The sequence below is a fragment of the Pelodiscus sinensis genome, chromosome 8 (genome assembly GCF_052426305.1).
Source record: "Pelodiscus sinensis isolate ZL-2025 chromosome 8, ASM5242630v1, whole genome shotgun sequence".
In the NCBI taxonomy this organism is placed as follows: Eukaryota; Metazoa; Chordata; order Testudines; family Trionychidae; genus Pelodiscus; species Pelodiscus sinensis.
This window is the reverse complement of record NC_143059.1, coordinates 52,251,792-52,262,641: the sequence shown is the minus strand read 5'-3', so window position 1 is coordinate 52,262,641 and position 10,850 is coordinate 52,251,792. Positions and strand designations below refer to the sequence as shown.

The 10,850-nt window shown below is 41.3% G+C and overlaps 1 protein-coding gene across 3 annotated transcripts in view; it reads right to left on the bottom strand.

Annotated features, from left to right (window-relative positions):
- UROS (uroporphyrinogen III synthase) overlaps positions 1–10,850 on the bottom strand; it is a 47,521-nt gene that overhangs the window by 36,511 nt on the left and 160 nt on the right. For 2 of the 3 annotated variants that reach the window (XM_075935289.2, XM_075935291.2), the window contains exons 2-4: positions 1,904–1,993; positions 1,019–1,102; positions 7–103 (exon numbers count right to left, since the gene is read on the bottom strand). In XM_075935289.2, coding sequence (XP_075791404.2) covers positions 7–103; positions 1,019–1,102; positions 1,904–1,966 — 244 coding nt within the window. In that variant the 5' untranslated portion in view covers positions 1,967–1,993. Of the gene's footprint in view, positions 1–6; positions 104–1,018; positions 1,103–1,903; positions 1,994–10,564; positions 10,703–10,850 lie in introns of those variants that run through there. The other variant, XM_075935290.2, reaches the window with a different exon arrangement.

The following is a 10,850-nucleotide window of genomic DNA, read 5'->3' as shown; positions in this document are numbered from 1 at the left end:
ACTTACTTTCATTTTTACTGTTCTCTCCCAAACATAACTTGGCAGCTTCTACTGCTCTTGGACTGGTAAAAATTAATCCCCCATAACAATCTGGATGAGAAAGCTACCAACACACAATTTAAAAAATATATTTAGATAACCTCTGGTAAGTTACAGTAAATATTACATGTTTACAGCATGAATTTTACAATCAAATATTTTGATCACTTAATAAAAATAGCAGAAATATTAATCAGATTGATAACAAAAAGGTGAACAAACTTTCAAACAAGATGTTAACTCTGAAAACCTGAATTTAGGAACAGACAGATTCTTTTCATCAGACTAAAATGTGAGAATAGTGTATGGTGGATATGAAATTCTTATAGGGAAAGTTAATAATTATTACTAGCAGTAACCCAGAAAGTAGCATGAGGTCAGGACTTGACTCACTGCCAGGATGAAGAATAATTCAGATCACTGGCTGTCTATGCAAAAAACACCACCATTTTTTTCTGGTTTTTTTCCTGACCTATTAAGAGTCCTAAATTCTAGACTATTTTCTTGCAAGGCAGCAGATACACATCCATGGCAAAGGCCTCTAGCGACTATGGACTAGTATTATAGCCATTGCAAGACTGGACATAGATCATCCCAGTTGAATCGGTCAGGTTAGTTACATTAGACGGGACTACACACCATCTTAGGATTTCAAGGGTAGGAGGCTAGGTTAGCATGTTCAGTGAAGTTCTTCATTGTCATTCTAGTTATTACAGTGATACAATTTGAAATGAAAAGATAAATATGTTTAAAACTTGTGAAAATATTTTAAAAAAACAGTAGCAGTTTTGAGAGATGAGACTAACAAGATACATACTTATGGAGGGGACTGGAGTTGAGGAAAAGTTCTTTAGCTCCCTATCAATTCAAGAAAGAAACAGCACGGAGGGGATATTATTAAAGCAGGATTAGTCTCTGTAGTTTGGCAGTCATGGGGCATAATTTCTTCAACAGGACTATTAAAAGGTTTAAATCTTACCTTCTCAAAGAAACTTTGAAGAGACACAAATTCAAATGACAAAACAGGGATTAAGGTTGCCTCAAATCCATATAATCCCAATTCCTGTGGATAAAAGTGTATCTAGTCATTGGAACGCATTACAAATACTGATTATTTATATTTAAAATAATGGGCTATTTAGTAGCAGAATTATTCAACTACTTTTCTGAACTAAAATCCAACAGTTTATGGATTTTTTTATTTGTTGGTGAATTTAGTGCTGCTGAAAGATACTGAATGGACAGCCCTTCTATTTATCTATTGAAGAAGTATAGTATAAACTGTCTCACATCATTGATGTGCCTTAGTACTGTACCTAAAAGCTCAATCCTGCAAATTGGTAAATACATATGAAGGTTCTTTAAAGCTAGTGGGACTATCTGCATAAGTAAAAACTGCCTCATGAACAGAGTCTGCAGAGAAAAGGCCAATTCTAAGGGTAATAGGTATTTCTGTATCCAATTATGTTATTGGACTCTCAACTGACAGTTAAAATTTTTTGCAACAATTATAAAATATTGTAATCGTAATTATGATCTACTTGAAAGCAAACTGACATTCATTCATTTACCCAGTTAAAAACTAAGTTCAATAACAACCCCTCTTTCAGCCTCACAATGGATGATTACTCAGCTAAAACTATTTTTTAAAATTGTCAAGTTATACTGGTAAGTAAGTTTTCTCATTAGATGCTAACATTTCAAACACTTTTCCCCTAGCTTTTTGACTGAATAGGCTTTTGATTGTAACACCCAAACATATCTATCTTGTTTAATTGCTAATTATTCATATTAATTATAATATTGAAAATTAAGAAACAATGCAAGGGATAACCTTTTTGCCCCCACCCCCAATGTCACTTACTTGAATATAAGGATCTGGTCCTGAGTCTCTGTCTTTGGGCTCCTTCAGTAACAGAACCTTCATTGTTTACCAAAGAATGGCTAAAGAACACTGAAACACAACAAAGAAATATCTCAGTTAGATCTAGAGGACATTTCTCTGTACAATGGCAGTAAAAGTCATACACCAGAAGAAACAGGATAATTGAGAGATGCACTATGGTTTACATGATGAGTAAGCAGTTAACGAACATTCTCTGGGAGTGAATATCCACCCTGATAAGGCCAGCAGAAAGCATGTTGGTTTTGGATGATATATCTTACAGAGAAACAAACAATAAAAATGAACAAAAGATTGCACTTTAAAAGAAAACACTTTCTAATAAAAGGAATAATAACCTCTATATTAACAAAGTAACATAATGAACTTACAGCTTTTGCTATTTTATCCTATATCGGTTCCTATACCTACCTCATTACATGCTATTTAAGCAGCATCCAAAGGTGCACTAAGTGACATGACTAACATCTGTCACATTTATTCTTTTGTCCTCTCCCAGAGAAAAAAAAGTATCTGTAGTAGAGTGTTTTATCTTGGAATTTATTTTTAAAATATGTACATTTCAGAGCACACATTTAGAAATGAAGTCAACAGAAACTTTGAGAGCTCAATATGTCTGAAAATCAGGCCCCACTGAAGTCAATAAGACCAGCTATTCATACTTAAAATTAGGTATGAGACATGAAAGTGACATCTCTGCTACAGGAGGATGCAATATCAGAGCTGTCAGTAGAATTCATAATAATACTTCCTATTGTTGAAGTGTTGATCATGTCACCTGAGATAAGTCTCGGAGGGGTAACCGTGTTAGTCTGTAACTTGAAAATAATGAGTAGGCCTGTGGCACCTTAGAGACTAACAAAAATATAGTGTCCTGAGCTTTCGAGGGCAAAATCCACTTCTTCAGAAGATGAGCTGGAGTAGAAAAGCTGAGATAAGGTTGTGATGAAAGCTGCATGATAGTAAGTCTGATTTTGACACACATATCCTCTTACATTTTCATCTGAGGAAGATATTCCCATGAACATTTTTATACTTAATTTAAAGAGGCAGCAAATATTTTGGGAGTTGTAATAGAGCTTTTTTTCCCCTTGGAAATAAATATATTTATCATTTTTCAGACATTTATAACTTTGAAATAAAATTCCATAAACTATAAAGTCAAACTAAACAAAGAATGGCATACCCTCTTGGCAGGATATATGATATTAGAATTTTGATTTTGAAACAAAAGGCATTCACTTTTCCTATTTACTATATCTCCACTAGTCACCCTACCATGTAGAATCATAAAATACTAAAACAGGAAGGGACCTCGAGAGATCATCAAGTCCAGTCCCCTACCCTCATATAAGGACCAAGAACCATCTAAATCATCCTTCATAGATGTCTGTCTAACCTGCTCTTAAATTATCTCATTCCACAACCTCCCTAGGCAATTTATTCCAGTGTTTAACCACTCTGAGGCTGTCTAGACTGCATCCCTTTTCCGTAAAAGGGATGCAAATTAGACACATCGCAATTGCAAATGAAGCAGGGATTTAAATCCCCCCCGCTTCATTTGCATAAACATGGCTGCCGCTTTTTTCCGGCTCGAGCTTTGCTGGAAAAAAGCACCAGTCTAGATGAGGATCTTTCAGAAAATAAAGCCTTTTCCGAAAGATCCCTTATTCCTCTTAAAATAAGGAATAAAGGATCTTTCGGAAAAGGCTTTATTTTCTGAAAGATCCCCGTCTAGACTGGCGCTTTTTTCCAGCAAAGCGCCGGGCCGGAAAAAAGTGGCAGCCATGTTTATGCAAATGAAGCGGGGGGGATTTAAATCCCTGCTTCATTTACAATTGCGATGTGTCTAATTTGCATCCCTTTTACAGAAAAGGGATGCAGTCTAGACACAGGCTGACAGGAAAGTTTTCCTAATGTACAACTCAAATCTCCTGTGCTGCAGTTTAAGCCCATTGCTTCTTGTGCTATCATCAGCGGCCAAGAAGAACAATTTCCCCCCTCCTCCTGTGACATCCTATTAATATCTAAAACCCGCTACCATGTCCCCTCTCAGTCTTCTCTCTTCCAAACTAAACAAGCCCAGTTCTTTCAGCCTTGCCTCATAGCTGTTTTCTAGACCTTTAATCATTTTTGTTGATCTTCTCTGGACCTTCTCCAGTTTTCCACATCTTTCTTGAAATGTGGTGCCCAGAAATAGACACAATACTCCAATTGAGGCCTAATCAGCACAGAGTAGAGAGGAAGAATTACTGCTTGTGTCTTGCTCACAACACTCCTGTTGATGCATCCCAGAATCATGTTTGCTTTTTTTGCAACAGTGTCATACTGTTGACTCATATGTAGCTTGTAGTCCACTATGACCACTAGATCCCTTTCTGCAGTACTCCTTCCAAGACAGTCGCTTCCCATTCTGTACGTGTGAAATGATTTGTTCCTTCCTAAGTGGGGTACTTTGCATTTGTCCTTATTAAACTTCATCCTGCTTACCTCAGACCATTTCTCCAGTTTGTCCAGATCATTTTGAATTATGACCCTGTTCTCCAAAGTAGTTGCAACCCCTCCCAGCATGGTATCATCTGCAAACTTAATAAGAGTACTCTAAATTGTTGATGAAGATAATGAATAGAACAGGTCCCAAAACAGACCCTTGAATAACCCCTCTTACAGCATGACTGTGAACCTTTAATAACTACTCTCTTAGAATGGTTATCCAGTCAGTTATGCATCCACCTTACAGCTTAGATGGAGCAACTATATTTGCAGTTTATTGATAAGGTCATGCGAGACTATAAGATTTAAGCATTTCAAAACTTCAACCAGTTAATGATTTAACACTTAAGAACAATGAACTTAAAGCACTGCAGTTCAGTGTGGAAGTGGCAAAGTTAAGAGTCACTGAAGGAGAATCCATTTTTGGAAGAATGTGTGAAATGTACTACGGCACAGTTCTCCTCTTGTAGAAGTCAGCAAGTCCACAGGAGCCAGGGTAGATCTAAATCAGTGTTTCTCAAAGTGAACCATGGATCCACTCTAAGAAAGCTGCTAAGAGGCCACTCCAGTTTGCTTACTTACAAGCTCCATGGCTGTGGAGTCGGTAAGGATACAAACCAGATTGGCCTGGTAGCAGCTTTCTCAGAGTGGGTCTACGCATCACATTGAGAAACACTGATCTAAGTCCAAGGTGCCTCCCTGTGGCTAATACACCTGATAAGATACACAGGAGGACAACTTTGCTCCAAATTCTATTATATAGACCTGTGGCATGCTAGCCACTAGCCACATGCGACTATTGGGCCGATTGAGTGTGGCCATTTTGCTATAGTGGCTACTGCTGCAGAACTGATTGGACACCACGGATATAGACTATCTAGAATAGGCTTTTGTTTGTTGCTCAGGTTCTTTCAAGCCAGAGGATGACAGCGTGCAGGGTGCAGGAATCAGGGCAGGGGCTTAGGGGAGTGGGCGGGAGGAGGGGCGGTCAGGGCAAGAGACTGGGAATGTAGGAGGTGCAAGAATCAGGGCTGGGGGTGAGGAGGGGCTCAAGTCAGGGTGGAGGCGCAGGCGTCAAGGCAGGGTGTTGGGAGAAGGGGGCTTCAGGGGAAGGAGATGGGAGGCTCAGGGTAGGGGTTGGACACTGGTTTCTCCCTGGATGCACCCCCAACCACCAGCTTCTCCTTGGGGCCATACCTGGGCAGTGAGGGGCTGCACACTCCCTCCAGGGCCACACTCCCCGCCCGCAGGCTTCTTCCCAGGGCTGGCCTGAGATAGGGGAGGGGGCCACATAGGCTGCCTGTTGCTTCTCTCTACTTCCTTCTCCCCAGGGCCAGCCTAAGGATAGGGAGGGTCGCATAGGCCATCTGCTGGTGCTCCTTGGGGCCAGACCAGGACAGCAGGGGCCATGCGGCAGCTGCTCTCTGGGGCAGGCTGGGGTTGCAGAGCTGTGCTCCCAGCCAGTGGCTGCTTGCTGGGGAGCTTGCTGCCCCTTTGTGGTCATGTGAGTATAACTGTCCCTGCTATCACAACCTTCCCTTTCTGTTTGATGCCCTCCCCTCCAAAAAACCCCCCACATTCCACGCACATCCCCTTTAAGGATGTTAAGTAATGGTTAATAGACTGGTCAAGTAGTTGATGGAATTTCCATCAACTACTGGATAGGCACTTCAGCATTCCTTCTTTGAAATGTAAAAGGGGAGTCCCCAGCTCAACCTGGGCCCCATGTGTGGTAGTACTGCACAGCTGATCCTGGGCTCAGCTGTACAGTGCTGTGCTTTGAAGTACCCTCTTTTCTGCCTCTATCTGATGGAGGCAACAAGCAGGGGAGGGGGGGAGGCAATTAACTAACTATCTGACCAACCCCTCTTATCTTTCCTATGTCCCAAGGGTGCCAGGTCCATCCATCACCATACCTGTATTGGATGACCCCAGGTTTGGTGGGTGGGGCTTGAACCCTCAACCTCTGGAGGCAGGTACTGGAGTAGCCCCTGAATGCCCTATATTCTGGGTCCCCCCTTATCTATCCTATGTATGTCCCAAGGGTGCTAGCTCTGTCCCTCAGGAGCCTGGGTTGGCTGTCCCCAGGGGGAGGCAGGGCTTGAGCCCTTGACCTCTGGCTTCAGAGGGGGGGTACCTTATCAATTGTGCCACTGGAATAGTCCTCCAACCTCCCTACATTCTGTCCATTATCCTGGCACAACCAAACCTTGACCTTGCTTTAAGTTATGATAAGAGGAAGCTGGTAGTCCTAGCTCTTACCATGCAGGGTGAGTTCTTGAACAAATGGACTCAAAGATGGATGGATAGACAGACAGACATAGAAGCAGCTGTATAAGGTCTCAACTTTGATCTACTTTATCAAGTCCTCAAGAGGTATGTTCATATCTGCCTGTCTCTGAGTATATACATGTTGCTGATTTTATTTCATACTTTTTTTAAAGGAAATTTAAATAGAAAAACTGTAACTTACTCTTAAAAGTTGTTTCAGTAATTACTACAACTGCTAGCTCTGTCTGAAACATGAACTTACAAACTCTTCCAAAATATACATCACTAATTATGGTATCATGAGCTTTCCTGGGCGCAACCGACTTCTTAAGATGAATGGAGTTTAAGGGGACCAGGTTATTTAGAACCTGGACCCCTTAAACTCCATTCATCTGAAGAAGTGGGCTGTGCCCACAAAAGCTCATACCACTATGTTTTTTGTTAGTGTCTAAGGTGCTGCAGGACAAATCAGTGTTTTTAAAGATTTTTCAATTACAGACTAATATGGCTTCCCCTCTGCAACTTAATCACTAATTACAGACAATAGATATACTAATTATATGAAATAGACAACATACATATAATAAGGACATTTTTAAAAAATCATTTAAACTCTTTGAAGATAGAAGTATAATGTTTAATAATACTAAGAATGAAATAGTAAAAAATGTGAATCTAAGAAAAAAAAACAAAAACCCTCCCAAACTGTGTATCACAAGTTGATAATTCTACTAGGGAAGAGCAAAAAAAGCCAAACTAGAGTTACAAAACCTCAGAATGAAATAACTGTTGATTCAGGTGCATTCTGAAAGGAGGGGAGTTGTCACTGATGTTTTGTGTGTACAGCCTCTCCCCAGCTTACGAACCGGTTACGGACCAAGCAATTGGTCATAACTCGGTTTGTTCGTAAGTCAGACCCCTTATAGTTACACGCGAACGCGCTGTTCATAAGCGCAGATTGCGTTCGAAAGTCGGGGTCCACATTTACGACAGCTTTGGTCGTAAATGCGAACGGTCGTAAGTCGACCATTCGCAACTCAGGGACCGGCTGTAGTCAGAACTAAATTATCTCCCCATTATGTATCCTTGTTGTGTGTCAAATACTGAATACTAATAAACTGGTAAAACTTATCCATACTTATAAAAGTTATTATAAGATTCCAACAACAAATGAAGTCTACTGATTAGTTCTTATGAGCAAAATCCATATTAAAACTAAAGTAAAATTATAGGTAAAAGTCTTTTAATATCACACACTACTTTAATATGGAATTAGCTGAATGCCCACTATAAACAGAAATCACACAACCTATATTTTGGACTCGGCTCATCTGGTTTACTCTGAGTAAGCCAGTTTGCTCCCGATACCATGAACATCTTTGGCTTGTTTTAATTTCTTCCAGAAGGCAACTACTTTATTGATTTCAAAAGCATTGCAAAGTATGTGACAAAGCAGAATTTGGGACAGAGTGGCTGCAGGTTTGTGCACTCATTTAATGGCCATGCTAGTGTCCTTTCACCTCCTGTAAAATTTACCGGGCTTTTTAGCAACTTCAAATCTCTCTGAAACTTGAGCCATCTTTTCTTTCACAGTTCTGGCAGCTTTATTTGGCAGATATGTTGGCATGTGTGATCAAATGTGTAGTGATATAATGCACCAGTATGGCAATGCTCTCACACAGCAGGGATATCTTATAGAAGAGAAAAATCTTGCATTGTTTTTACTACAACCTCTCAAAACCCCATTTTTCTTACTAATTATGCTTTAGGAAAACTGACATCACTGTGAATGTAGGCATAATGCCACCCTAACAGATGGGGATGAGTACTGACAGCCAAGAAGCTGAGTATGGGCAAATATGTATGTTGAACATCATATTCCCAAACCAGAAATGTTGAAACAGATGTTATTGCTGAACTTGTACTCTCATGACTAAGGAAATATACCATCCTTCAACTATAAATTGGATTTTCTTTAGAAATAATACTTACAGCTTTTACAGCGTATTACAATGTGTTATAGGCACTACAGAATCAGGAATAATAATCTATATTTATAATGGATTCTTCAAGCCCTTGAGACTGAAAAGGTGCCCCCTGAAATTGGCTAATGAATTATTATTCTGAACAGCTGGATTCCTGCTGAATAAATTGAAAGGGTATAGGACACTGTGTGAGACATTTCTGCTGCATAAAAGAGTGCTATGCATTCTAGTAATGGTGAAAATACAAGAATATTACATTCAACTTCCTTGCAATGTACAGTGAGTTCCCAAATACAATTAAACACGTTATATATTTCTCATGCAGTATACACAAACTTGTGACTAACATTTAAAAAAAATTCTGTATAGAAAAGGAAAATGAAGTCCAATTTCCAATGAAGTAGCTGTTGACAAGCCCCCCAATGGAGGGTAATTTACCCTAGGGCCTGGCCCTTCTAAAGGGCCAGGGTTCCTGGCTGCTGCTACTTCTGTGACAGTGGCCACAGCTCCAGGTGCTTTAAATTGCCACAGAAGTGCCGTACGGCACGCTGTAGAGCTCTACATGCACTCTGGCCAACTTTGAGAGCTGACAGCAGGACCACGCTTCTGGGTGATGTTGTGAGCTGGCTGCCCTAACCCCACCCCTTCTGGGCATGCCAAGCTAGGCACCCCCACATTGCCCAAGGGTCCAGCAATCCTGTCAGCTCCCCTTGCTGTTGATTTAGATATGTGAAGCAGAAATGTTCCTATGGCCAATTCTTTGAAAGTCAAAGTCACAAAACAGAGAAGCTACATCTACACTGCAGGCTTCTCGTGCAAGAACTGTTTTGCAGAAGAGTTCTTGTGCAAAAAGTCTTCCACAAGAGCGTGTCCACACTGCCATGTGCTTTTGCGCAAGAGGGTCCTTAGCTGTGTGGGCACTCTCTTGCGCAAGAAAGCTCAGATGGCCATTTTAGCCATAGGAGCTTCTTGCGCAAGAGATTCATTTTGCCTGTCTACACTGCCTTCTTGTGGAAGAGCTCGTGCGCAAGAGGGCTTATTCCTCATGGGGAGAAGAATAACTCTTCCAGAAGAAGCCCTGTTTTCTGACGCTGTACTGTAAATTTACTTGCACAAGAACACGTGTGCAGTGTAGACACTCTGCAAGTTTTTGCACAAGAACAATTGTTCTTGCGCAAAAACCCTGCAGACATAGCCAGACAGACACTAGGCAAATCATAGGCCAAACATGGACCACTGGATGCTCTGGTTACAGCCCCTACCCTAAATCTTTTTATTTATTCTTTTTTTTTTTTGTTATTTTCTCTGGAGTCTGGACGCTTGACTATAACTTGACCAAAAAGTTTTGACTTTGTCAAAAATTATTGACTACTGCTGCCTTAAAACAAGTAACTAAAGCCAATGTACTAGGCTAATTCAGAGTCCCTCCTTCAGGTGTTCCAACATTGCGAAGTCTTTGGTTCTTCAATGCTGATGGAAATTGTACCTGCAGGAAGGGGACTTGTGCCCTTTTTTGCTCCTTCATGATGTATAAAAGAGACCTAAAAAATGAGGGTGAGGAGAAGGGTTCTGCTGGATTATTAAATTAGTAATTCAGGTTTTTTTCTACCATGTAAAATGCCAAGAACCAATAGAAACCTCACAGGATTACAAAATCACAGAAGCAAACACACAAAAACGAAACTTTAAAAATGATGGGTTTTTTATTCACACCCCTTGGTTTCACAAACCCCTTGTAACAGTCGCAGAAGGGCAGCTGTGTTTGTCTGCAACTTTAAAAACGAACAGTCCTGTCGCACCTTAGAGACAAATATCTATGTTACCAACTAGCTATCAAGAGAGAGTATCAGGAGCTTTCCTGGACAAAACCCACTTCTTCAGATGAGACGAGCTTGAGGCAGAGAGGTCGGCGGGGCTTCGCCTGCTGTTAAGTTCCCGAGCTCCCCACGCACATGCCCAGCCGGTACTTCTGCTGCCATATCCCGCAGACCGTGCCCCCCCCCCCCCGCTCCATGTTTCCCTGCGCACCAAGAGCCTCGGCCACATTGCCCTGCCCCTCAACCACCGCGGGGACGCCGTTTAACTGCCGCCCCGACTCTGCCCGCCGCCGAGCTCACACAGGTTCCCCGGCCCGCTCTGTCACCCCAGGCTGGGCAGCG